The sequence below is a fragment of the Dipodomys merriami genome, unplaced genomic scaffold (assembly GCF_024711535.1).
Source record: "Dipodomys merriami isolate MVZ:Mamm:240054 unplaced genomic scaffold, mDipMer1.0.p SCAF_49, whole genome shotgun sequence".
Lineage (NCBI taxonomy): Eukaryota > Metazoa > Chordata > Mammalia > Rodentia > Heteromyidae > Dipodomys > Dipodomys merriami.
Window position 1 is genome coordinate 8,694,325 of NW_027206057.1, and position 25,135 is coordinate 8,719,459.

Below are 25,135 nucleotides of genomic sequence, written 5' to 3' on the forward strand. Positions count from 1 at the left end.
GAATTAATATTTAGGTTTAAATTGTAAAGTCCTCAAAAAACAGAACCACTAATAGACCCTTAGCTCAGTGGTATTCATCAACACAGTTAGGCTATGTAAATGCTAAAACTGAAAAAAAAAAATCCTTGCTGACAAAGGTATTTTAATGAGGGCACTACTAACTAGACTTCTGGATTGAATAAAAAAAATTAAAGTTTTTTACTTCATAAAAATTCTGTCTATCTTAGTCCTTTATTTTGCCACCCACCGAAAAGTACTACACTCAAGAAAACTCAGAAACCGATCAAAGAAATTGTCTGCTCTAACTCTATCAACCGAACCCAACCTAAGGCTCCAACTTCACTATGGCCATCAGTATTTGCAGTTTTGGTGCTCCATGATAAGCAAGGAGACTGGTCTAACTCCATCACTGTAACTTAGCTTTGAGGAGGCTCAGTGACTATTAAAAAAAAAAAAAAGTGTCTGAAAAAGCGTGATAAACAGAGCCTAAGGCAACGAAAATGAACCACTGCTGCCTGCTAAGGATCCTCCGTCTGGGCAAAGCAAGCTGGAGGTCCTACAAAAAGAATTCTAGATGCAATGGCTCAAAGGACTGTTGATTAGAACCAGATCCTCTGTGCCCAAGTGCCAACCCATGTCATTCACCTGAGTTCAAATCCAGTGATGTTCACACATGGAAATTCAAGTGCTCCCACAAACCTATGTGTGCTAAGAAAATGTAGGGTGCCGGTTATTCAGCCTCTACTTTCTTTCCCCCTTTAGAATGTTTACAAAGAGTAGGAACATCAGGCAAGGGACCCCAGCTAATCCTTACTTGGTAGGGCTTTCTCATAAGAGCAGTGGCCATGGACTTCTGACTTCCATTTCTCACAGATTGAAGAAAAGAAGGTAAGGGTGAGTATACCTCAGGTAGAATTTAAGAAAATGTGATATTCTCACAGCATATAACAAGACAAAGTCAATGCTTTTTTTAATGCCTGGGCAACTACTTTCCATGGACTTCTCTCTTAACTTTCCAAGGAAGAATGAGAGCCAAATAGTTTCTTCCCCAAAACAGATTTTACCTAATAAACGCTACCAAATAAGAGAAGCACTTGGGTTATTCTGCATCTTTTCCAAGACTTAAAAGATTGTACATTGAGTGACAGGTCCACCTCATTTTTCTTAATGATGTTTTTATTATTCTTTCACTCAATTAAAGCAGAAATGGATATTGCATCTTCTGACTGTATAATTGTTATTGTAATCTGTTTTCGATCACTGCTTGGGAAATGGGTCCAAGGCAACATAAACTCTCCCCTGCCTCAGAAGACAAGTCATTTTCTTTTACTACAACACTTATCGAGACATTTATCATGCTGCTCTGTTACCATCTTTGGATTATGACAAAAGAAAGTTCTTGTTCTGTTAACCAAATACTAATAATAATATTTAAAACACTGACTTTAGATATGAATGAATTTGTCTAGTTGGCTACTAAATATCTCAAGTTCACCTTTCCTTAGGTATAGAAATACCTGAAATTAAAACAATGCTGTTTTAATACAGGCATAACCCGGGAATCTAAAAATATGGTTATTTTTACTGTATACAATTGATCATTTCTCAGGAGTATTGGGTAGACATTTAATCAAATTTTATCTCTTTGCAAAGAAAGTATTTTTCTTCTGCTAAAAAAGTCATAATCACTATGAAATGAAATGGATTACTAGCTTTCTAACCAAATATAAAATGAAAAAGGAGTTTTTTTTAATAAAAAGGTAACTGTGGTAAACATGAAATTCAAGATATTTTTCCTATGGAAAAAAAAGGGGGGGCTTCTAAATCACCTCTGTCAGACCTAAGTGTTGTAAAGACATTTACTCTCGCGAATGCCTATTTCTTCTATATCTGTGCAAGTCTTCAAAGGAAACAAAGACTCTGGGCTGTGTGTGCATTTCAGTAACTGTGCAGCCATCATGGACACCACACCGTCACTCTGGTGCAGAGAACATCCATTTTTATAAATAGTACCTCACAGTGCTTCCCCTTCGTGTCTGATCTTGGTTGATACGTTACACTACAGTTTAGTAACCAACTGTGCTATGACAGAACTCCATTCAACAATAAAGCCACTAGTAAAGGAAAGAACTCAATCAGCCTGATACACTAGCACATGACAACAGTATGAGAAACAACCAAAACTGAAATATACTTCCCCACAGGATTTTTATTATCATAATAGATTATAGCCATAGTTGCTATATACTAACACTTAAATGTTTTTATTTCTATTTTTTTTTCATTTTAGGCATCTGTTTAAAACATCTACTAGGTTTTCTTTTCATTTTCTTTTTTTTTTGTTTTAAAAGTATAAGCATCAATTTAAGAGAAAAAAAATAGCACACCATATACCCAATCACCATAATTACATAGCTAAGGCACATTTATACATAATATGTCTTCCTACCAATTTTTTCAACTCTAGAATTAAGTAAAACTTTGCAAATATGGTCAAAAGACACAAGTTCTGCAAAGCAATTTCTAATGCTTTTCACTAACACTTAATTATACTTATTTCACCAAAAATGTTAAATCACTTGCTGTTAAAGCAGCAAAACAGTTCTGTTAATTGGGAAAAAATTATATAGATAGAGCTCTATGATTTTGAAAACTCTATCAAGAAACATTTTTTTAAATAACACTGCAGCATGTCATGCTTCTGACGCTTCTTTCCATGTAAAAGAAGAAAATAAAACGTTTTGTTGTTCAAAAATAGCGAAGGAAGCAGCATGACTTCAGAAAATGAGAAAAGAGCACACACTATTGGGCTACATCTGTGTCTTTTGTGTTTGTGTTGGTGTTTTTCTGAGGGTCTTCGATTGGTTTTGTTTTAACTCATACTTCAATTCCACTCAGGGTGTTTACTTTGACTTTGAAATATCTATCACATTATCCTTAAGCGGCAGGATGATAAATCCTTTGTATATAAAGATCCATTTTTAACACAGAGACATTTTCAAAACCTCTACTGAACTTTAAAATAAAAGAAATTCATAGCTCTCCTCACTGGCACCCTAAATTCAGGCTGGAGAGCAATGGTGATTACAAGTGTGAACAGATCTATACAATCTAAGTCAGCAGAGGGGAATCACTCATTTTCAAATTGCTGGGAAGAAAAGAAGGAAACTAAAAGGCGAACTCTCTCCTTCATTTTTTGAGCTAAGCATAAAGGTCTCCTACTTGAAACCATTTTCAGTTATTTCCTTTTTTTTTTTCTTTTCAAAAAATAATGAGTTAAAATGTATGGGTTAGGTCCAACATTTCACTGCTGTTCTTACTCTTGAGGAGTAGGGGGAAGGGGATGTGCTGCCAAAGCTTCTGAAAAGAGAGTTTGGGCTGCTAATTTTCCGTTCACAAAATCTAAATTCTCCTTATGCATCTCACACAACTCATGAAATAATATGAAACAGTATTATATCACTGCAAATTGAGACATTTTTATCAAAATAAAGAGTAGTGATGCCAACATTTCATTTGTCATTTCCCACTTGTCACTTCTCACTGACAAACTGTTACACACACAACTTTTGTCAAATGCTCCATCTTTAAATATGTTCCAAAATGCCATTGTATCTCAGTATTCATGTAAGGAAGATAGTAAAAATTACTATTCCTGTACATTAGTTGCAAAGATCTCTTTTTAAGGTTACTTATTAAATTTACAAATATAAAGGATTCATTACAAGCTACATGCTATGGAGGATGAAGTTTAGTTTCCTGAAATGTAACAAACTGTGTCCACAGTTAATAAACCTAATGTGGTTGTAGGAAACTTTCTATAGTGGTGAGAAACCTGTGGCAATTTTATCTCAATAGAAAACTATTTTAAAAAACTCAAGATAATTTTACTCAAAGAAACAAACACAATTTGGAATCCTAACTCTAATCACATTATATGTCTTTTCTATATTATGTATTTTTTCTATTTCTATATTAAATTCTGTATTTTTTTAAGAAAAGTTAGTTTTTAAGCTATCCAAAGATAATTATCGATCCTCACGTCTTACTATCTTGTCAGCTGTACACCAAACAATTACTCTAGTCTTACCTGGAATAAAATTGATTTCTTTATTCTTAAAATGACTCAAATCAATATTCTCAGTATGTAATAAATGATGATTAGGCTGTTTTCCCTCCATACAAAGATAGACAGGCTAAATTTTTTTTTAAGAAAAAAGAGTCAGTATAGGATAGATGTACAGATTCTACTGGTTAAACCCTCAGAACAATGATGATATTACTTATTTCTGTAGAGGTTAAAAGCAGATGTCTTAAGAGATATCTCAGTAGTTAAAATACTACACATACACACACACACACACACAAAGACACACACACACACACACACACACACACACAGCTGATCTTGAATATATAATGGTCAGTGGGTTTCTGCTGATGGAACATAAGACTTCCAAAATTACTTGAAACACCAAATTATGCTCAGGACTTTGAGGGTGGATACCCTATGTTCTGTTTAATGTGTATGTTCCATTGCATATATTTTTTTAACCAAGTATATCTTTATTTTAATAACAGGCCTAAAGGACTAAAAACACTTTAGAGAAGGGCTATTTTTCTACCTCAGCAAAACTACAGAGGACATGCTGGATTGTTGGATGACCCCAAAGCCTAAGTTCACTCTATTTAAAAGGTATAAAACCTTTAAATTAAAAAAAAATAAGGATTGGAAAGGAAAGTTTTTCTCTTTTGAAGCAATATGAGTCCTTCCTACAAATAAGATGGTATTCATCCTGATAGAGTGTTCTCTCATTTTCTTTTCTTTACAGTTATATTTCTAAATTTCTAAGTACCATAGACATTCCATATATAAATATCAATAGTCTTTCATATCTGTGCTCCTTTCAAAAAGTGAAATGTATCTGTTACTGCTAATGCAGTGTCTACACCTGACCTGAACCACCTTTCTTTTACTCATAAGCAAAAAGGAAATGTTCCACATGTAGACAATTAAACTAACTGCTGTTGTAGACAATGTTCAGCTTCAAATGAGGCCCTGCCTAAGTCTTGATCACATTTGCTTCCCTACTTGAGTATATCAGTGTGTACTACCATAACGATCCCACCCCCCTTACAATAAGGTAGCTATGCTCTTGAAAGGGCTGTCAGGTAGCAAGAACAGGTTTATTTTGGTGGGCTAGCTATTAGATGACTTGGACTTCCATAAATCAAGTGGTTATTTGTTAACAATTAGTTTTCAAAGATAAACAAATGTTTTCCAAAAAAGAGCAGGTATCTCTGTAAGAGAGTCTCAAAGTTTAAATATTTTTCCCTATAAAATCTAGAACATTTAACACTCCTCTCCCCCCCCCCAAAAAAAATCATAAAAATTCATAGGAAAGTAAAAAATATCAAAAAGATTTCTGATGTTTAATGCCTCCTATCAGCAAATACACCATCTGGTAGATTCAGGCGCTGTTCATTCAGTTTAAATAAAGCTGTCTGAAAGTTCTTCTTTAAGCCAAACATTAAAAAGCGAAAATGCCTATGTTAACAATGAATGGAGCACAGTAATTTATTGCTACTTAAGCACCACTGGCCAGTACCTTCCAGCAGCCTAGGAGGAAGGCAAAGCGCCTGGCTTCCCTCTGGAAACCTGCTTGGCATCGCTTTCATTTTAGGCTGAAGGTTGCCTGGCTCAAGTATTCCATGCAGCATAGACAGTACTTTAGGTGCTTATGCTAATAGTGGTTAAAGAGATCATCTGATTCTTATTTTCGTCATCCTTAATAATCTCTTCTTTTTCTGAGTCTTCAAATAGATCTACAAGGTTTAATCATCAATTTCACAAATATAAATTTCCCTACCATTAATCATCCTTTTTCAAAATCCTTATGGAGTGAATTACTAGCTGAGAGGGGACGCCAATTCTAGTAAGTGAATGTTACCCAGCAGGGACATAAAGCTGTCAACACCACAGTGCTCTTGCTTGCTCTAAACTCTCCCCCAACCTTCATATGTTTTTTAAAGAGATATTAGCCTCTTTTTCCCCCAGAAGACCTTCTATAAAACCTGACTGTCATACACATCTGAACACTGTATTTTACTACATACATGCTTTGAAACACACTGCTTAAATAAAAGCAAAAACATCCTAGAAAGCATTGGAAAGACAAAACAAAATGAATCTTGTCTAACAGTCTTCTAAAGCCACTACATTGTAAACAATGCACTAACTTTTAAGTTCCCTATTAAAGCATAACCCTAGAGACTATGATAGAGTGTGTACTACTTCCACTAGTTAAATTTAGGCACTAAAACAATCCCCTTCCTTATGAATACTTAGTTGTCATCAAACATCATAACAAACTCCTTCTCCCTAAAAAAAAAGAACCACAATAGAATTTTTTAGTCCAACCTATGCATCCAAAAACATGTATCTATCTCACTGTGTAACCAAAGCTGTAAGATAAATTGTTATTTTATTGAGCAACCAATTAACTTAATGATTTCCCTTATGAGGGGCATGGTTAGAGCTTTACAGAACAAGGAACACTAAAGATTAACAAAAAATTATGAAGCTTCCAAATTTGGAGCTTTATTATTTAAAATTTATCTTATTGTGTCCACTATCATAACTGACATGAACAAAACTGCAACATCTGAAAATGACAATAACTGATGGGGAGCTATACTTTTGTAGTTATCTATGCCTATTATATTAATTGCTTTATGAGGACAATGTAAGCATAAGGCTACAGGGAGGTAGAAATATAATCTACTTTATATTTACTCTATGTTCAAAGAAAAAAAAGACCTTTCAATTAGAAAGTACTCTAACAAGAAGTAAACTTTAAACATTTCTTAAAATTTAGAATGTGCATTTTAAAAAAGGCTTGGCTTTCCTCCAGTCTATATACATGATTAAAAGTTACAAAGAAATGAAATTATTGACATCTTAATGTACATTTGGAAACTATCTAAACCTAAGCCCACAAAATAATTATTAACATTCAATAAGAAAGCTTTGTACTATCGAAATTTTATATTCTAAGTTGTTACATTTTGAGATTCCTCAAATTAGCTACTTTCTAAACAATCTATTATGCTATATAGAATAAAAGCTTTCTTTAAAAAAAAAAGTCTTGAAAAAATCCACCACATAGAAACTATATTAACTAGTTTACTGGGATTATAACTGGTACATATTAAAACAAAATGTCATCTTATTTTCAGTTTGGAAGGCATATAATAAGAACTTCGATATTACTAAATTAAGTTAAGCCTCAGAGAAGTGACTAAGGAACTTATTAAAATAAATCCATTGTTCATGTAGACAATAATTTTAGTTTGAGTCAAATTTCTAGCAAGTAGTCAAATGTGAATTATGGTTCCAAAAAAAATTGAAAAGCAATCACTGTTTTACACTAAAGATATCCCCTGGCCAACAGAAAAAGGCAGTTTCTTCATAGTTCAATACAATATGCAAAGGTAGGGGGAAAAAAAACCTGTCTGGAGGGAACACAATTTCATCCTGAAATGTTTAGTACTCGTTCTATTCAGGAAATCATATTAGGTCTTTGGAACCTGGCATTGCAAACTCTTATCTTTTTATATATAAAGGCACTTTTAGAATACACTGACTCCAAGGATTTGTAAAAAAAAAAAAAAAAAAAAATTATCCACCAAACATTATCAGCACTTGACATTATCACCAAGAGTTTGGTCCTACCATATTTGTTATAGCTTATCATATCATAATTATATCATAATACAATTGTAAGAAAAATTCAAGGCTACTGCTTTAGCCTCAGGACAACAAATTAGTTGAAAAGTGGGTTACTAAACTAAGTTTTCCTTTGCTTCATTGAAATATATAGTCACATCCCCAAATTGAAAGAACATAAGCCACACTCTGTAGCCAAGTATGTTAAAAAAAATTCCTTTAAGAATCAATACAATGATACTTCCCAAAAATTATGATTAATACACAAAATATCTACCATGAAGAAGCAAATCACAAAATAAGTAAAAAACAAAAAAAAGTCATTTATTAAATGTGTATTTGTAACTACTTAAGAAAGAACAGGCATTTCAACTGAATCATATGCTTCAAAATACACCCAGTGGACACAGAGAATCTGGGAATGGGAGTTTATCACCAAGTTTTGCCACTGTTTTGTAATATTTTATGCTAAGCAAAATAAAGAATTACATTATAATTAACTATTATAAAATATTAGGAAAAAACCTTAGAAGTGGACAGTTTTAAGGAGTGATTTACCCAAAACATACACACACACCTGCATACCATGTAGAATTGTGCACTTTACATGCAAAGACAACTAGGCAGCTGGCATGCAAATCCTAAAGTATTTCAATGTTTAAATTTCTCTCTTATCTTTGTTTTATAAGATTACTGTAGTAGACACTTTTTTATGCGTAGTAAAACAACAACAAAAGCTTGTCTTTAAATAATATAAATTCCTGAAAGGAGAAACAGAAGATAGGTAATAAGGCTACCTTGTTATGTTCCCTTGTTCAGTAATTTATAACAAAGTTACAAGAGCCTGCGTCTAAACTTTACCAACAGCATTAGAGCAGCTAGTGGCCTGAACGATTTTCCAATATTCTTTATTTCTCACTTGAAGCGCAGCAGTACATAATCCTAGAGTTGTGTCACTCGCTGATCTAGCAGCACTGTCCTAACCAACTACAGAGTCACACTTAACAATCCTGTGCAGGTAGTAGCCTGAGCATTAACAACTATCCCATCAAAGCCAAGACACCTAAACGTCATCCCTAAAACAGATAGTCTGAGGCAAAGCAAAGGAGTTAAATCACTAAAAAGCTCTCTAGGAAAATCTAGAAACAGTTAGCTGGCTGTGACATAAACCTGCCAACACCTCAGCACACAGTGGCAAAGTGCCCAAAAAATGCCACCCTCCGGGTAAACCACTTTCTTGTTTTAAACTTGAGATGAAGCTACCAGTTTGCAGAGAGGCTTGGGCACTATTTGGCAGCCTGGACTTGACTTCCGGTAATCCTACACCGACACAGCGCCTAATCAACCTGAACTCTGACACCCGGGCCTTTATCTCCGGGCCGCGGGCGGGCCGCGCACCTCCCTGCTCCGGGCTGTTACCTCCCACGGCCTTGGCCACCGCGCCGTTGGGCCTCCCGCGGGCTCCCATGGGGCTGCCGTTCTGCTCCAGTCGGGCCACCTTCACCGGGGGAGGCCCCTTGACGTCTGGGCTGCCGCTCCGCCGGTCGGGGCTGTCCCGCAGACACGGGCTCTCGCTCCGCCGCTCCATGCTGCTCCGACTCGGAGACAAAGTTCCCACCGGCAGGTCGCAATAAAATGCACTGGGACCTGAGGGAGGGGGCGGTGGGAGGGGGGGGGAGAGAAAAAGAGGGAAACCCGCTCACACACGTGATAGACATTCAGGCCAGTGGCAGGCCCGCCGTGCGCGGGCTCCGCAGCCACGCAAACTTCCTCCGCGCGCTGAGCCGGCTCCCCGACGGCCCGGCCCCAGCCCTCCACCCCCCCCCCCCGGCAGCCTCGAACTGGACACGCTGCGACTCTCTCGGGCCCCCACGCTGCTCCCCGGGAGGCCGCCCCCCGAGGCGCCCGGAGCCGTCCAGGAGCGGCCGGTTCACGGGGGCAGGGTTGGCAGACACCGTGGTGGGCTGCGGAAGCCTCGCTGTCTGGGGGTCGGGGTGGAGCGGGGGGACGTCTCCCCCTTCCCCCGCCCTGGAGGGGGAGCCCGGACCTCCCGGAGTCCGCGCCCAGATTAATCACTTGACGGATGCGCCAGGCTGGAGCCAGAAGGCCAGGTGAAAGGACCCCCGAGTTTTTACCTTTAAGAGCAAGTGTGTACACACACACACACACACACACACACACACAGAACCAACCCTAACTCCCCCGTCCGCAACCATCCACACGCGTTCCGAGTTCTTGGCCAGGGTAACTCGCATCGCAAGAGTAGGGTTGCACCCATTATTTTGGAGCGTTCTTTCCTCCATCTCGTCCAGAGCGCTTTTCTAAAAAGCTCGTCCGTATTAAAACACCGAGGGCAAAACGCGCGGAAATTCGCGGGTGCGGGAGCAGCCTTCGTCAGCCCCCCCGGGGTTCGGCCACTCCAGAAAGTTTTTCTCCGGGTGGCTCGGCGGGACAGCGCGCTCCTCGGCGACGCCACGGGCCTCGGCAGCCCCGGTTTTGGGGGGCGAGGGGCGGATTAGGGGAGGGGAGACACCTGGTGAGACGGCGCTCGCTTTGTCACTGACACCTTCGGGAAGCAGAAAGCCCGCGCCCCCCGCGCCCAGCGCAGGGCGAGCTCCGCCCGCACTTTGGCAGCGGGAGGGCAGCCGCCGTGCCCTCGGGTCCAGGAGACGCGGAGGTGGGGGAGAAAGGGAAGAGGGATGCCGCGGCGGCCGAATTGGGGAGGGGGGAGGAGTACGTGGGCTTCGAGAGTGGGGTTCCACCCGCATCGCCCTTCCCGGCTTTGCCGTCCGGTCGCCCGGCGCCGTTGCGAAGGAACTTAGCCAGCCCCGCGCGTCCCCAACTCCCCGAGCGCGGCGCGGAGCCCTCGCCCCGCATACTTACTGCTCACGGTCTGTCTGAAACTTGGCTGGCTGGGGCTCTGTCCATGGAGCAAAAGTAGAGAATCCAGGGTGGAAAGTTTCGGGTGCTTTGCTTTGCAGCGTTCTCTCAAGTCTTCCTTTTTCTGTCCTCCTTTCCCTTTCCTCTTCCCCAGGTCCTAACGTTTAAGGTCCTGGGTCAGGGTGTCTTCTTCTGGTGCGTAGATGGTTGTTATGATGGTGATGGGGGGGGGGGGGGTGTGAGGGAGGGAGGGAGGAGGAGGAGGAAGAGAGGGAAGAGGACTCCTCCAAAGGGGCACCCGAACGAGAAGGGGGGGGGAGGGAGGGGACGTGGAGGAAGTGGGGGGGGGGGAGAGAGGAGACTGAAAGAGCCTTTCACACCTTCAGGAAGGAGACCCGTTCTGGAGAGAAAGGGCTGAGAACCGGGAGGAGGCGGTGGCGGCAGAGGCTGCCGGCTTGCAGCGCCGCTAGCCCGCCCGGAGGCGCGGCCCGAGCCGCGAGGCCGGTGCCACCGCCGAGAGTCAAGGAGGCACGGGAACCCGGGAGCCGCGCGCCGGAGGCCACGCGGCGGCCGCCCGAGCTGTCACCTCCAGCCTCTGCTCCCTGGGCCGCCTCTGCCTGCAGCCAGAGCCGGACTCACTGACAAGCCGCAGGGAGAGACACACTGAGAGGGAGGTGATTATTAGTTGCGTTGAGTCATCAGGCAAAGTGAGTCCTCTTGGGTTGTCCTCGGTTTCCGATTTCTCCCCCTCCCCCTTTCCGTCCCCAGATCTAGCGCCTTCAAGATAATAATTTGGGGTGGGGGTAGGGGAAGTCTCTGGGTTATTTCGGGATGCGAAAGGGGGTGGGGGGACGGATCTAAACCCAAGCCAGACTGGTCCACCGCGATGGAGGGGATTGGGGGGTGGGGAGGAGGACAGGGGAGGTTGCGGGGGGAGGGGGACCCCGCCTGGCAGGAAATTAAACATCAATCAATCAATCGCTGTGAGCCAGGCGACCCAGCGGCGGCGGGGCTGCGGAGGAGGCAGAGAGGGACAGGCGAGGGGGTGGGTGGGAGGAAGGGAGAGAGGAAGAGGTGGAAGGGGAAGAGTCGGCGGTGGGAGCGGGGTGGCGAGGACCTCGTGCGCGGGCCGGCGAAGGACCGATGGCAGTGGACTGAGCGCGGCCGGAGGCGGTGACCACAGCCTGCGGGTGGGTGCGTCTGGGCACTGGCGGGCGCCAGGACGCGGGGTCCGGTCCTCCCCCTCCGGGTAACAAGTCCAGGGCGCGGCCGCCTCGCCCAGCCCCTTAGGCGCACGGATCGGGACGGCGAGGCGGCGGCGACGAGGCGGGTGCCGGTGGCCTCGTCTCCCGGTGAAGCGTCTCCGCTCCCAAGGCGGCCGCCGCTGCCTGGGCTCCCGGCTCGGTTACTGCGCCGCGGAGTACTTTCGACTTTGGAGATAGGAGGGCGATGGCCTCCCCCACCCACCCACCGCCTCCGCCCACCACCCACCGCCTCCGCCCCTCCGAGCAACTTTTCCCCGCGCCCGGGAGCTTCCCCTCCGCGCCGCGCCGCGCCGACCGTCCAGCGCGGCCGCGCTCCGAGCCGCCGCGCGCGCCGCCCAGGCCGCTTCCTCCGTCAGAGCTGGCACGGCCGTGGGTCCGGAACAATAGCCCGGGTGTCCCGAATGGCAGGAGCGCAGCCACCACCCGCCGGGCTGTGGTTGGCACCGGGGAGGGGGGGGTGCCGGGTGGGCGCGGGGCGGGGTGCATCCTTGGATGGCATCCCTGGAGCGCTGGCAGCGCCCGCCACCGTCGCGCGCGAGCGCTGCCCAGGCCGCCCGGAGGCCGTGGCGCGGCGGCGGCCCAGGCGGCGGGGCTGCCGGTCCTCGGGCTGCGGGACCCCCGGGTTGCCCGGGCCCGGGTCTTCGGGCGCCAGCACGGCCGTGTCGTGAGGACTCAGCCCGCCTCGCCTACCGCGCGGCCGCGCCGAAGCGTCCCCAGCCGGTCCCGCCGAGGCGTCACCCCGGCACAAACTTTTGCCGACTCCCGCGGCCTTGGCGGTCCGGAGCCCCGCTCCGGCCGCGATGCTCATTTAAGGTGGAGCCGGCACTTAGCCCGGCAGACCGGGCTCCCGGCCGCGCTTTTGTCCTTGTGGTCCCGCCGGAGCGAGGGCCTCCTTAAGAAAAAGCACGTGGGCACGGCCCGCAGCCCCCTGGAGACGCCCGGGGTGTCTGCGGACTCGAGCCGCTGGGAGCCGGGGAGAGAAAATGTGGACACTCCCGTGCCAGCCTCCAGGCCAGAACAGCCCCCCTCTGCCTTCAGCGCCTCCAATCCCGCCCGCACACCTTGGTTCCCCCTTACACTCCCCTGTACCCCCAAGGACTTTTCCAGTTTCAGGCTTCCCGAGTCGCAGGTCCCCCTTAAGAAGCGTTGACTGTACGGCGGCGCCAGAGGGCCAAACTAAATTCCGTCTAGGGAAACGCGCTCGGGGGCAATTGTAGAAATGCAGGGTTCAAACGGCGACGGCCGAAAGCTGCGTCCGGGAATAGTGGGGGAGACCAGGCCGCCGTCCTGGCGTGCAACTCCAACCCCCCCCCCTCCCCAACCGAAGGGTACCGGGCTCACGGCCTGCGGTGCTCTGCAGAGTTTCTGCAAGAAAAGGGGCCCCAGAAAGGAGAGACCTGTCCGTGGACTGGGTCTCCAAGCCCAGAGACTGGTGAATCCCGCACCCCAGAGCCGCCCCGCCAAGTTCCACAGAAGCTGGAGGTGAGCGGGGAGGCGATCGGCGCCCCACCGAGAAAAGCCAGCGGGATAGTAAACCTCCTGGGATCCACCCCAGGAGTTTTAAGCCACGTTTTTCTTTTCCTTGTTTTTCTTCCTCAAATTCCATCCTCCCCACCCCCATCCTCAGCCAAAGAGGTTAGAGCAAATTCGAGGTCCGTCAGTGCAAAACGAAGTGGTTTTAGTAAAATCCGCCGGTGGTGGGAGCTAAAAGGTTTTTGTCAGCAAACAAACGAACTGTAAGTTTGACCGACAAACTTTTTTTTTTCCAAAAAAAAAAAAAACCCGCTGGAATATATCGAAACGAGATGGAGGTGTTGCAAAAACCAACTACCACTAGCCAAAAGAGTGCATTCTCAAAATGTGGAAAGGCGTATTTCTTAATATCATAACGATAATAACAGCCTTTCCTGCCTTACCTTGGCGTTGGAACTGCGGGATCCACCTCCAGATCAATGTCCAGGAACTTAGAAGAATTGATGATATTAGGATTTCAGTACTCGTGTGGGGGGGGGGGTGGAATGCAAATCGTTTAGCCGGGATCTTTTCTGTCTGATTCGTCACTATTATTATGTCTGGTGATGTGAACGGTTGGAACGCTTCAATCCTAAATCATTAATGAGCTATTTTATAAACACCACTGTCTGAAGATCTTCATTTACATTTTGTTAAGGATCACTAAGCTAACCTCACAAGCCTGTGTCAACATCATTATGACAGGACTTAACTTACACTCTTCTAAACAACATGGCTGTATTGTTAATAGGTTAATATTTTATAAAGTGTAAATATTTTATTATGTTTTGAGGAGCACTATTGATTCTAAATTATTAAACCTCTGAGGAAGTTATTTAAATGAAGTATACAATTAAGTACAATTAAATGTACATTGTGGCTTCATTCTACCCCCTTTCAAATTCATCCATTTTTATTGTTCGTTTCTTAATAGTGGAAGAAACTCAAAAAGTCTAGATTATTTAAAATCACATCTAAAGATAAATGAGTTAGATTTGACATGGAGAATAAGTCACATTTGATCAATTATTACCAGAAATGTATTAGAAATGCTTGTAGATTTATTTCAGTAACATTTTGCCAATTTCTTTCTATTTAGAAAGGGATAGTGTTTCTTTTTCAAATGAAATTGTGCGATGTCTGCTAGTGTGCCTTTTTTCCTTCAGTTTTGTCGGTAATATAGGCCTTTTCTGGTTCAAACTACATAAGCTTTTTACTACACAATTTTGTATTGACCTGCTTTCAACTAAAGCATTATTTCAAGCATGTTTAAGTTAATCAACATGAGATTCTAAAACAATACTTTTCACCTTTCACTAAGAGTTTCTACTGTTTAAAAACAGTAAATAAATGTGCTGATGATTCAGGTTTTTTGTTTGGTTTCGTTTTGTATTCCTCAAAATGGTTTAATCACCAAACATTCTAAAACAAAATCACACCGAAAAAAAAAAGAATTGGTATAAGTATTTTGTCTTTTGTTTAACACTTGTTCTAGATCTAATTTTTGCACCGAAGGTAGTTTGCTCAGTGGTCAAAACATAAAGTTCACATTTGCAGGACATTTTTATCCCCCAGTTTAAGTCTGACTGACATTTTTGTAGAGAATGTACTCAGACTTTTCCTCCCCCCCATCTCCATTTGTTAAATGTCATTTAATCAAAGGTCTCCTGTCTTAATTTGTTTTTAATCAACGGATCTTTCTACATGGGCTTGAATTTACTTTTTTTTTCTTTGCCTCCTCTTTCCTTTCCACCTCCTGTCAGGCCTTTCTTCTACTTTCTCTCTCGTAGCCTTTCCTATTAGCAACAACATTGCTTGATTTCTCCTTTATCGCCACTGTGGTTTTTGTGGTTCCGACCCTCCAGGCAGGCTAACCTTTGCATCACGAGCCCGCTCGGGGCAGGCTAGGCCCGACCACGCTGGTGTAGGATACAGAGCATCAGCGCAGAATGGCTGTCCTGGGCTTGGACACCCTGGCCTCCGAAGGCCCAGCATTCATTCCTGGGCTCTCCAGCTTTCGAGTTCGGACATCTCAGCAAAGAAGCCCTCCTAACCAGTCGCTCTCCCTTAGCACCGAAAAAGGTGTGCTGCGTTGTCTCTCCACCTCGGGATACAGGGGGGAAGTCTGTAGAAACTGCCACAGAGCCTTCGACGGCTTTTAGGAACCCCAGCCAGCCAAACTCTTCTCCCAGATCTTGCCCTGGGGTGGGGGTGGGGGCGGGAGGAGGGAGGGAGGGAACCATTTCTTCCTAATGGAGCTCGGAACTCCGAGCCGATTTTCGCCAAGGATTGTCCGTGGCGAGTTGGGCGACCAACGCTTTCTGGGCAACGTTAAAGACACAGGGCTTAGACTGCAGATCGGATCCGCCAAGAAAGCCCAGGGCCCTGAGCCAGAATTCCCCCCAAGGCTGAGGATGGGGGGAGGGGGGGCGCCTTGAAGGACTGGTCGACCAGGATGGGCTCAAGTCCTTTCCCAGACCGCTCTGGGGCGTCCTGGGACTCAGCAGAACGCGGGGACATTTACTTCGTTATTCGCACGCCTTCCCCGTTGGCATCGGGAGCCCTACAAATCAACCCGCACCAGGCAAAGATACGTATCTATTTACTCCGAGTTCCTCCAGCCGCTGGGGCGGGGGCGGAGCAGAGGGGAAGCCGTCGGGTCTCGGAGGTAGGGGCGCCCGGAGGTCCTTCTCCGGTCTTCCGACGAACGCGCCCCTTTGGCCCCGGGAGCTGCGCCCTGGGGGAAGGGGGTGAGAGGACTGATGATGAGTGGTGGGCAAACTAGTCCCTGCTAGGGAAGGGAACACCCGAGTACTCCAGAGAAGAGAGCTGGAAGTCCAGAAAGGGACCGTGCCCGAGACCCGCAGGGGAGAAAGGAGAGCTGCCCCCAGCCAGGTGCTGGCTGCACAGTGCTTCCTGGCGCCAAGACGGGCGTCAGGTGTGGGTTCTGCCAGCCCCGAGGGAGGGTGTCCAGGAGGCCAACAGGAGTGTGAGTGTGTGTGAGTTGGGGGGGGGGGGGAGGGAAGTGCTTTGGATGTCCGGTCCCTGGCGGCGAGGTGGGAGGTCCTGGAAGGCACCGGGGGGCCATCAGCACCCGGACCCTTACCCTGGCCATTCAGGGCAATGCCCAGCCCGCCACCCCACCCACCCACCCACCCCCTCCGCCAGCGATCGGGTTCCGTCACTTTTTTTTAAGAGCTTAAAGCGTAGATTTCCGATTTCCTTCAGCAGCCGCGCCGTGAGAATCGGCTGTCTTGTTCATCTACTTGGGGTCTAGAAATCGACGGTAAGGGATGGAGGTAAAACACGGCAGGGGAGGACAGAAAAGAAGTCCACGACGCCGCTTCCCCGCCCCCCATGCCCGCCGCCGCCTCCACCTCCGAGCCACACGCGCGGCGGGGTCGCGCTCCCGACCTGCCGCGCGCGTTTCCCTTCGGGAACCCAAGCGAGGCGGAACCCCAGACCAGGGCCCAAGGTGGCGGTGGCGAAGAACCCACAGGCCCGGCCCCTCCGCCCACGAGCCCCGGGTCACTGCCCCCGGGGTCCGGGCCTGGAGTGGAGGCGTGCGCTCCCGACAGCGCCACCGCGTGGGCTGCGGCCGGAACCTGCGGCACCAGCCGAAGCCCACCCTTGTGCGTGGCCCAGAGCCCACCCGTCCAGGACGCAGGTGGGGAAGGTGGGCGGGTGGAGGGGGGTGGAAGGAAGGTGGGCGCTGAGCAGGTATCAGGCCCCGGGCGTCTTCCGAGCGGGGAAAAAAAGGGGGCATCGCGAGCCAAACCTCATAGTCCGCAGTTTACCCCCAAAATCTTTGAAAAGAAAGTACACTTGAATGGTCCCCGCCGTGCCATTCCATCCGCACCCCCCTCCAAGCTCCAAGCAAGCAGGCTGACCGGGCAGCCAGGCCTCTTCCGTCGCGAAATCCGTGCCCACCCCCAGCTCTGGCAGCTGGGACCCAAAGCTGCCCGGGGCGCCCTCCCCTATCCCCCCCCCCCCCCAAGCGCGTTATGGCTTAGGGCCGGCTCTGGTTTCGAACTGCTCAGAAAGGGACAAGAAAAGCTTCTATGGGGACCCCCCAGGTCCCCGGCACTTACTGGGACCTTGAAAGAGGCGAGAAGTCGGAGGAATGCTGCAGTCTGAACTCATCGGGACTGGCGGGGAACATCGAGGGGTTTCTGGGCTGAAGTCTCGACTCCACGAAGCCCCTTGGACACCCGCTCCGTCCATCGTGCCCTGACCTTCAGTCTAACGTGGCCATCTGGGAACTCAGTTCTTTCCCACCGCACGGAGCCCCAACCGAGCTAGGCATCACCTGGAGCTGTCCCAAAGCCACGTCAGGATTTGAGAGCCCCCACGTCGGGCTTACAGGACTGCACTGAGTAGGCTGGGACTTATTTCCAATACATTCAATTCTCTACTAACCCACCCCCACAAGTACGCATGCACATGCACACACACACACTCACACTCACACAATGGGATTGTCAGCTGCTGAAAGGTGCAAATTCACCTGATGCCCATCCAATTACAGAAGCCCAACAATAACAACAAACAATAATGATAACAGTTGCCAGCCCTCTGGATGCCAGAGCTGCTTTGGCGAGGCCCGGACCTGGTCTCTGCGCTGCCACCCGAGATGGGTGCATCTGCGCATGGCCACTTGCCTGAGTTCGGACATGCCACCGCCACTTGGCCTGCTCACCCACAGCTGCATTATTGGCTGCGACCTGGTCATAGTTTTGATAGCCAGTGTCCTACCCTGGATGATCAGAGCTTTCTCCGAGCGCGCCAGGCCATCGCCCTTACCAAATGGCTCACCTCAGCTCCCCGCTCTTCCCTTCACTCCGCCTGGCTGGCCCGTACCTAGCCAGCAGTGGTGGGTCAGGGCGCCGATGCTGGCTACTCACCTCCTGGAGCCAGGAGAAGGTGCCTCTGGGCGTCTCTCCGTCCAGCCTAGAAACTAATTTAAATAACTAATAAGCTCAGGGAAATTTTACGAGGGGGAACTTTTCCTTTTAGTATCAATAAAGCCTAGTAATTGGGTTTGTTGGTTACCTAAGCTCGAATTCTCTCTCTCTCTCTCTCTCTCTCTCTCTCTCTCTCTCTCTCTCTCTCTCTCTCTCTCTCTCTCTCTCTCTCTCTCTCTCTCTCTCTCTCTCTCTCTCTCTCTCTCTCTCTCTCTCTCTCTCTCTCTCTCTACCCGGCAACTGTGCGTGTGTTGGTGTGTGGTGTGCTGGTGAGAAAGTTGTTTGTTTCAAAAGTCCTTTGCCTGGAGAATGATCATGGCTCTGGAGTGAAGAGTTTTGAAGGATGAACTGTTGTTCACCTTGACAACAATTCAAGTCTCACGAGACAAATATAAGGGGTGGGGGCTGAAAAGAGTTTCCCATTGGATGTGATAGGAAGAAATCTGCAGTGTTTCCCTAATAGTTTGCATCTTGATTAACTTTCACTATATTCTGTTGCATGGACTTTACTGCTCTCGGTTGTTTTCAGTAAAAACTTATATACTATAGTATGTTCCTAGTTTTTGTTTTGATTTGCTAATATGTTTCAAAGAATGCTCTTAATAGTAAAGAAACATTTCTGCCTGCGAACCAAGCACATAACATAAAAAAGATTTCATGAACAATAACTACAAATAGCCAATTCGTTAGTGTCTGCATTGTTTGTAGCTATAAAAAAAAATCTCTAGAATCTTAAAGCAATCTAAGCGTGTTTGGCTCCAAGCAACCCAGTTTTTTGGTAGTTTGTTTAAAGTCATACTAAAAAGTGTTATACTAAAATTTACCTGAACTTAAATTCCTTACTAATTCCAACATAACGAGTGCTTATGAATGCCAGCCAATGGAAATGAAGAATATTTTTGAATCATTAGTATTGAGGTCAGATGCTAAGTAGTCAGTGAAAAACAAATAGGATTCAGGTTTGCAAGTGAACATGGAAGGAAAATGCTGAACCTTGAAGTGACTAGGAATACACCCCAACTCCTATCTCCCGTTTTTTCGTACTAGAGGGGAAATTTCCTTCCCACTTTTCAGCTAGGAAATTTGTGGGCTTCCTTTAGTTTATATGGTTTTAGGCTGTGAGACCTAAAGTCTGCTGAGGGTTGCCTCTGACAGGAATTTTTAGTGGCCATCTCCGCCCCCCCCCCCATGCTATCCTTCGCATGTCCGAGGAGGAAAGGGAGCATCTTGCTGATCCTTCCCAGCTCTTCCTCCTTCCAGCTCTACCTTACCCAGAACACCAGAGCTCTGCCCCTTCTTAAGATTATTCCCCTGCCCATATTGTTCCTTAGCAGCTACGGAAACAGACCTTGAGATATGAGTGTGTATCCCTCATTTCTGCTTTCCCAGAGGGTCACTTACTTACTGCCAACTTTCCTTTCTCCCTGCTCTCCACCTGGTTTCTATTACTACCCACCATCCTCAGTGGGTGCTACCTTCTAGCTTCTAGCTTAGCTACCCCCACAATGCTACTCTTTGTCCCCCAAGCCGGCCATGCTGAGGAAGAAAGTTATCCCCCCAGTGCTGTCAGAGGAAGTAACAGGGAAAAAGGAAGTATTAAGAAAAGCACTGCAGCAGTAGGCATTAACTTAGAGCCTCCAGGATAGACACCTCAGCCTTAGAAACCAACCTGAGGTCTTGTTGACTCCCTACTTTCCCACTGCAGGTCCTCCCCACCCCCTGCCCCTCCTGGGCTTGGGTCAGTCCCTCCTGCTCTACAATACAGGCTGTCCCTCATTACCACCCGGCAAGCCTGGATTTTGGTTTCAGTTCAGCTGTTTTCTGAGGATTATTCTTGTTCTATCTTTGCCTTGTCTTCTTCTTCCTTTTCCTCCTCCTCCTTCTCTTCCTCTTCTTCCTCCTCCTCTTCCTCTCCCTCCCCCCTTCTTTCCCTCTCCCTCTCCTCCTTCTCCTTTTTTTTCTTCTGGATATTCCCTTTGCCTGACTTTCTGTCAGACCTTCTGCCATCTCTTCAAGCTCTGTGTGCAAGAGCAAGACGTTGTCTGTTTTTCTCTGTTTATAGCAGGTTTAATTAAGATAGTTATGTGCCGTGAACTTTTCGGGCCCCAATCAATGTACTTTGATTTGGAAAGTCAAATAAAATCAAATCTTAAACATAAGAGGCCTGCTGGCTTCCCAGACTGAGGGCAAACTATGTTGTCCTTCTATATATACCAGCATCATACTGGATCTGTGAGAATTCCCTGTATGACTGGCCTTGTTGGTCCCACAAGATGTCAAGTCAGGTCTTTTGGCCTGTCCAGGCCTTCCTGGGAGGGACACAGAGGGTAGATGCCCAGAGTGCTTCTGGTAGTGGGTAGCTAAGGAGACAGACTCCAAGATCCAGCTTTCTGATTTCTAGAGCACATTCTTGAGGCCTTATCCCCATGTACTCAGGCTGGTTTTATCACCAGACTGAATAAACTGCAGGGTGAAGCTGGTTTCAAATCTTTAACCAAGTTGAGCATTCAGCAGCCTCCTTTCCTCTCCCCACCTCCCACCCTTAGGTGCAGAAGCTGAGGCATTTTCCCGAAATCATCATCCTTGTGAATCTCAGAAGACTAGCTTGCAAATTTTAAAGCGGTTTTAGGGATGCTCTGACTTAAGTCACTCTACCAAAGAGGAAAGGAGCCCAAGGCGAGGGGGGGGGGGCAGCTACCGAGACATGTCCCAGTGTGTTTCCTGGAACATTTCACCTGTAGCTTTGCCCCACCAGTGTAGTCACATGTCTATCCTTCCCTTTCCTCTCCACCTCAGGTTTGGGGAAGGTTCTTCATTCTTTAGTCTTCAAAAAGGAAAAAGTGGGTAGTCAGGTTCAAGGTCTGTGAACTCTGCTCATGTAGACCCAGTATCCAGAGTCACAGACCATAATGCTAGCAGCTTAGGCAATAATATAACTTCATGTGGGGTGTAACTTCCTCCACTGTTAACAACATCCAACATTAACCCCCATTCTTGGCCACTGACCAGGTCTTTGCCACCCCCTCAGATTCTGATCCTCAGAAAGCCACCAAGATGCCACCACTTTTGTGGGATGGCCTATAATTCATCCCTTGATTGTCAGTAGACTGACAATCCAACCAGAATACTCCCACTTTTGTTTTAGGATTGCAGGCACTAGAAACCTTGTGATCGCGCCTCCGGGAACAGGCTGGGGGTGTCTGCTAGCAGTCCTGAAAGGAACCAAAAGCAGCCACCTTTGCTGTCTCTAAGACCTTGGCAGGGCTGGTTTTGGTGGGCAGAGTGAGATCCTGCTCCTCAGGATCCAGTGTAGGGGTGTGGGGGGGGGTACCCATACACCCTCCTGCAACCAGAGACAAAACTGAAGTGTGAAAGGGTGGAATTTAGTCTTTTCCTTTTCTTTCAAAGGTTCGTGCTTATTTCTGTGGAAGATCCACCTTAGCACTAGAAGGGTCCAGCTGTTGTGGCCAAAGTGCCCTGTTCTCCTCCACCACAGGCCAGCGGTGAGAGGTAACTACCTGCTAACAACCTGCGCTTAGATCTACAACTCCATTGAAGTCCAGCAACCCCCATCCCGGCAAAGCATCCTCCTTTATTGGGGCTCGGAATGAGAGAGAAGGGTTCATTTAGTGCTGTATCCACCCTGGTACATCCGCCCTGAGCGAAGCTCAGGTGGGGATTGAGCCCTAGGATCCAGAGGTCCAAGAAGCAACTATCTGAGCTCTACACCGTGGACGACTGGTGCGACTGCCATTCCTAATCCTTCTAACAGGTCCGCCTCTGGGTAGGCAATAGGTGGCCAGGGAGTTCCTCCCTCTCCCCCCGCAGCCGCCCCAGCCCCTTTGGCCAAGCCCGGGGGTCCCTGGCGATCTCTGCACTTTGTCATCTCGCCGGAGTATTTGACATTCGCAATTATCTGCAAATACCCTGATCGGTTTGTATATGAAACACTTTTTTTTTTCCTGCCTTAAGGTTGGAATCTGGGAAGTTTCAGGCAAGTGGTTTCGGGGGTGGGGAGGATGTGACCCAGGGGACCACGGGGAGGGGGGACCCGCCCCATGAACCCGATTTAGTGGGCCACAGGTCTCCGTGTATTCCTTCCCTTGTTTCTCCAAGGAAAGGCCCGCCCCGGCGGCAAAGAAGGACTCAGCAGGCCACTTTTGAAAAGGAACACCCCCCTAAATTCAGGATAGAAAGGGGGAGGGCAGGAGATCCAGCCATAGGCAAAGCTCCGAAGCTAATCATCTTGATAAGTGGAAAGGTCGCTGCCCCGCCGGGTAGCCGTGTCCAAGAGTAAAAGTCACCACTGGCCAAATGATCTGCTCCACGAATCAACCGAGTCAGCCAGCTCTTTTCCCTACCTCCCCTCTCCTGTTGTGGGGATTTGGGGGGAGACAGTAAACCAGGCCCTGGTTCCAAAGAAGCCCTTTGGACTCTCCCCGGCCTCTCCTACCCCAGGGCAGTTCTTAAATCCAGGAAAAACCAGACCCAGATCGCGCACGCCCCCCCCCCATTTTTTTTCGAGGGCAGCAGGCTACCTGTCCACTTACAGAGCCATCTACTAAGAGCAAAGAAAAGAAGTGAGCGGTGGTCTTGCTGGGAGCAGGATGGCTGAAGGTCAGAGATCCCTTGTCAGAGTCCTTTGCTTTCTCAGATTGTGGCCTCTTGGATTTTGGCCCCGGGGAGAGTTTGGGGGCCCCGATCCCAGGGAACCCGGAGCCCGGGTAGTGCTTGTGTGCGCGCACTCGGCGGAGGTGGAGGTGGGGAGGGGGGGCGCCTCTTGGTTTGGTGTCTTAGTCGCCTACGAAGCGAAGCGGACTCCTTTGCCGACCCACCCACGTATCAGCAACTTCAGAAACATTTTGCCAAGCCCCTTCCCCACGCATTCAACTTGCGGCTGTGCTCCACACACCCCGGAGACTGGGTTGTTTTTCACACCTATTACTCCTTTTTGCACGTTCACACCATGACACCATTTTTCTGGGAAAGAGGGAGGAGTAGAGGGTTAGAAAAAAGGTGTGTTTGAATGGGGGTGGCGGCGGCAGTTTGTACATCACCATCAAGCAAAACGAAGGAGGTGCATTTTAGAAGCAGCCCAACTGCCAAATTGCTAGCATATTCTGAAAAGTCGGAGAAGGAAGAGAGAAGGGGGAAAAAAGGGAAACAAATGGAAGAGAAACCCTCCCTTCCCCATCCCTTTGCCCTTCACGCGCCCTCTGGACTTGGTCTGCCACCCGAGCTGGGAACAGAGGCTGTAAAGCTGGGAGAACGCCAGCTCTCCAGGTTCGGGCTCAACCCCATCGGACAATCGAGTGTGGGCGGCTGGAGGTCTTTACAGTTTCTGGTGGCGCCTTTGACCCTCGAGAGATCCAAACCAGACCGGCTGCACTGGCAGCTTCTCCCCATCACCAGGTCACAACCCTATTCAAGAAGTCCCAGGAAATAACTGGCTACGCTGGAAGCGCCTGCCGCCTCCCTTCCCCCTCTTTGGAGCTGGGTCTGCGGTCTGTGCGTCGCAGTCCCTCCAGTTAGGCCGAGCCTGGGCCGGCCAGCCTGCTATTAGGATCTCTGCGGAACTTGGAGCCCCAGGCCGAGCCGCAGGGCTGGGCTGAATTCTGCCCGGAGTTGGGGAGGGAGGGGGGTGAGGACTTGGGGCCGGGAGGGGCTGGGTGAGGGCGGGTGACGTCCACTGTGTTTAGCTCTGGGTAGAGAACTGCGGTCCACCTGGAAGGAAGCAGCAAGGGCGAGGATGCCCGCGTGGATCAAACCTTCACCCCAGCGTTTCCTAGCACCTTTTCACGCACACGACTCTGTGAGGTGTTGTGGCTCCAGTGTCTTCGTCCATAGAAAATACCTCCCCCTTCCCTCCCCGCCCGGCTTCAAGGATTGGGTTCGACTTTGCCTATTTGCGTTTCCCAGTTGCTATCCTTCAATATTCTGGTCTCTCTTCTCTCAACTCTCCCCGCGGGCACCCGCAGTGGCTGCTACTTTGGCAGAACTGCTGTCAGCTCCCGGGGTTGAGCGCGGAGCCCTTTCCATCAACCTGCGCGCGCGTGGAGAGCCGCACTTGAGCCGGAGATTCCCTACTGCGCACCCCTGAACCAGGCGTCGACCCCCCACCCCCGTCCTCCAAGCCTCTTAAAAGCAATCGAACCCTTGCGAGCTACCCCGCACCCTGGTCTTCTGGCCCCGGACGACTTTGCCTTTGATCATGGCTCAGATCCCAGAAATGGGTGCGGAAGTCCCGAAGGCGAGATCGAGGGCTGGGGCGCTCGGCTGCTCGCCTCCCTTGGAAGGCCTCAGTTAGCTATGTCAGTTAACTATGTGTGGTGCCAGGCCCTGCGAGGGCAGGAATGGGGCCGGCGGAGGCTCTCTTTCTGGGGTGGGGGAGTCCAGGTCTCGGAGGACCGTCGGAGCTGGGATCGGCGGTGCGGACCTCCCGGAAGGGTTGCCGACCCCAAGCCGGGATCGGTGCTCCGGGGAGGGGAGGGGGCGGCCACTTACCTCTTCAGACATCAGCCCACACTTTAGTGGTAACTTAAGACCCGTCTCCGAACTCGGGGAGCTCGCGTCGGGACACCTCCCGGTACTCCTGCGCCCACCTCCTCCATCCCCCCCCCCCCCCGCCCATCCCTCCGGCTCAGAGGCAGGCGTCAGGCACTCGGTTTACCCAGCCGGGTCGGTGCTTCAGATGTTTATTTGCAGCTAATTGCTTGGGCTGGAAAATCCTTGCCCCAGCCCAGCGCTTCCGGCCAGCCGGGCAGCTTTTCGATCCCACCCTGGAA

The 25,135-nt window shown here is 48.3% G+C and overlaps 1 protein-coding gene across 5 annotated transcripts in view; it reads right to left on the reverse strand.

The window, feature by feature from the left end:
* Satb2 (SATB homeobox 2) overlaps positions 1 to 24,870 on the reverse strand; it is a 195,866-nt gene extending 170,996 nt beyond the window's left edge. The window contains exons 1-2 of one of the 5 annotated variants that reach the window (XM_069995747.1): positions 24,855 to 24,870; positions 9,149 to 9,376 (exon numbers count right to left, since the gene is read on the reverse strand). In XM_069995747.1, the coding sequence (XP_069851848.1) occupies positions 9,149 to 9,317 (169 nt within the window). In that variant the 5' untranslated portion in view covers positions 9,318 to 9,376; positions 24,855 to 24,870. Of the gene's footprint in view, positions 1 to 9,148; positions 9,377 to 10,612; positions 12,040 to 17,477; positions 17,693 to 18,201; positions 18,221 to 18,290; positions 18,443 to 24,854 lie in introns of those variants that run through there. The other 4 variants (XM_069995745.1, XM_069995746.1, XM_069995742.1 and 1 more) reach the window with 4 other exon arrangements.
* Positions 24,871 to 25,135: the final 265 nt, after the last annotated feature.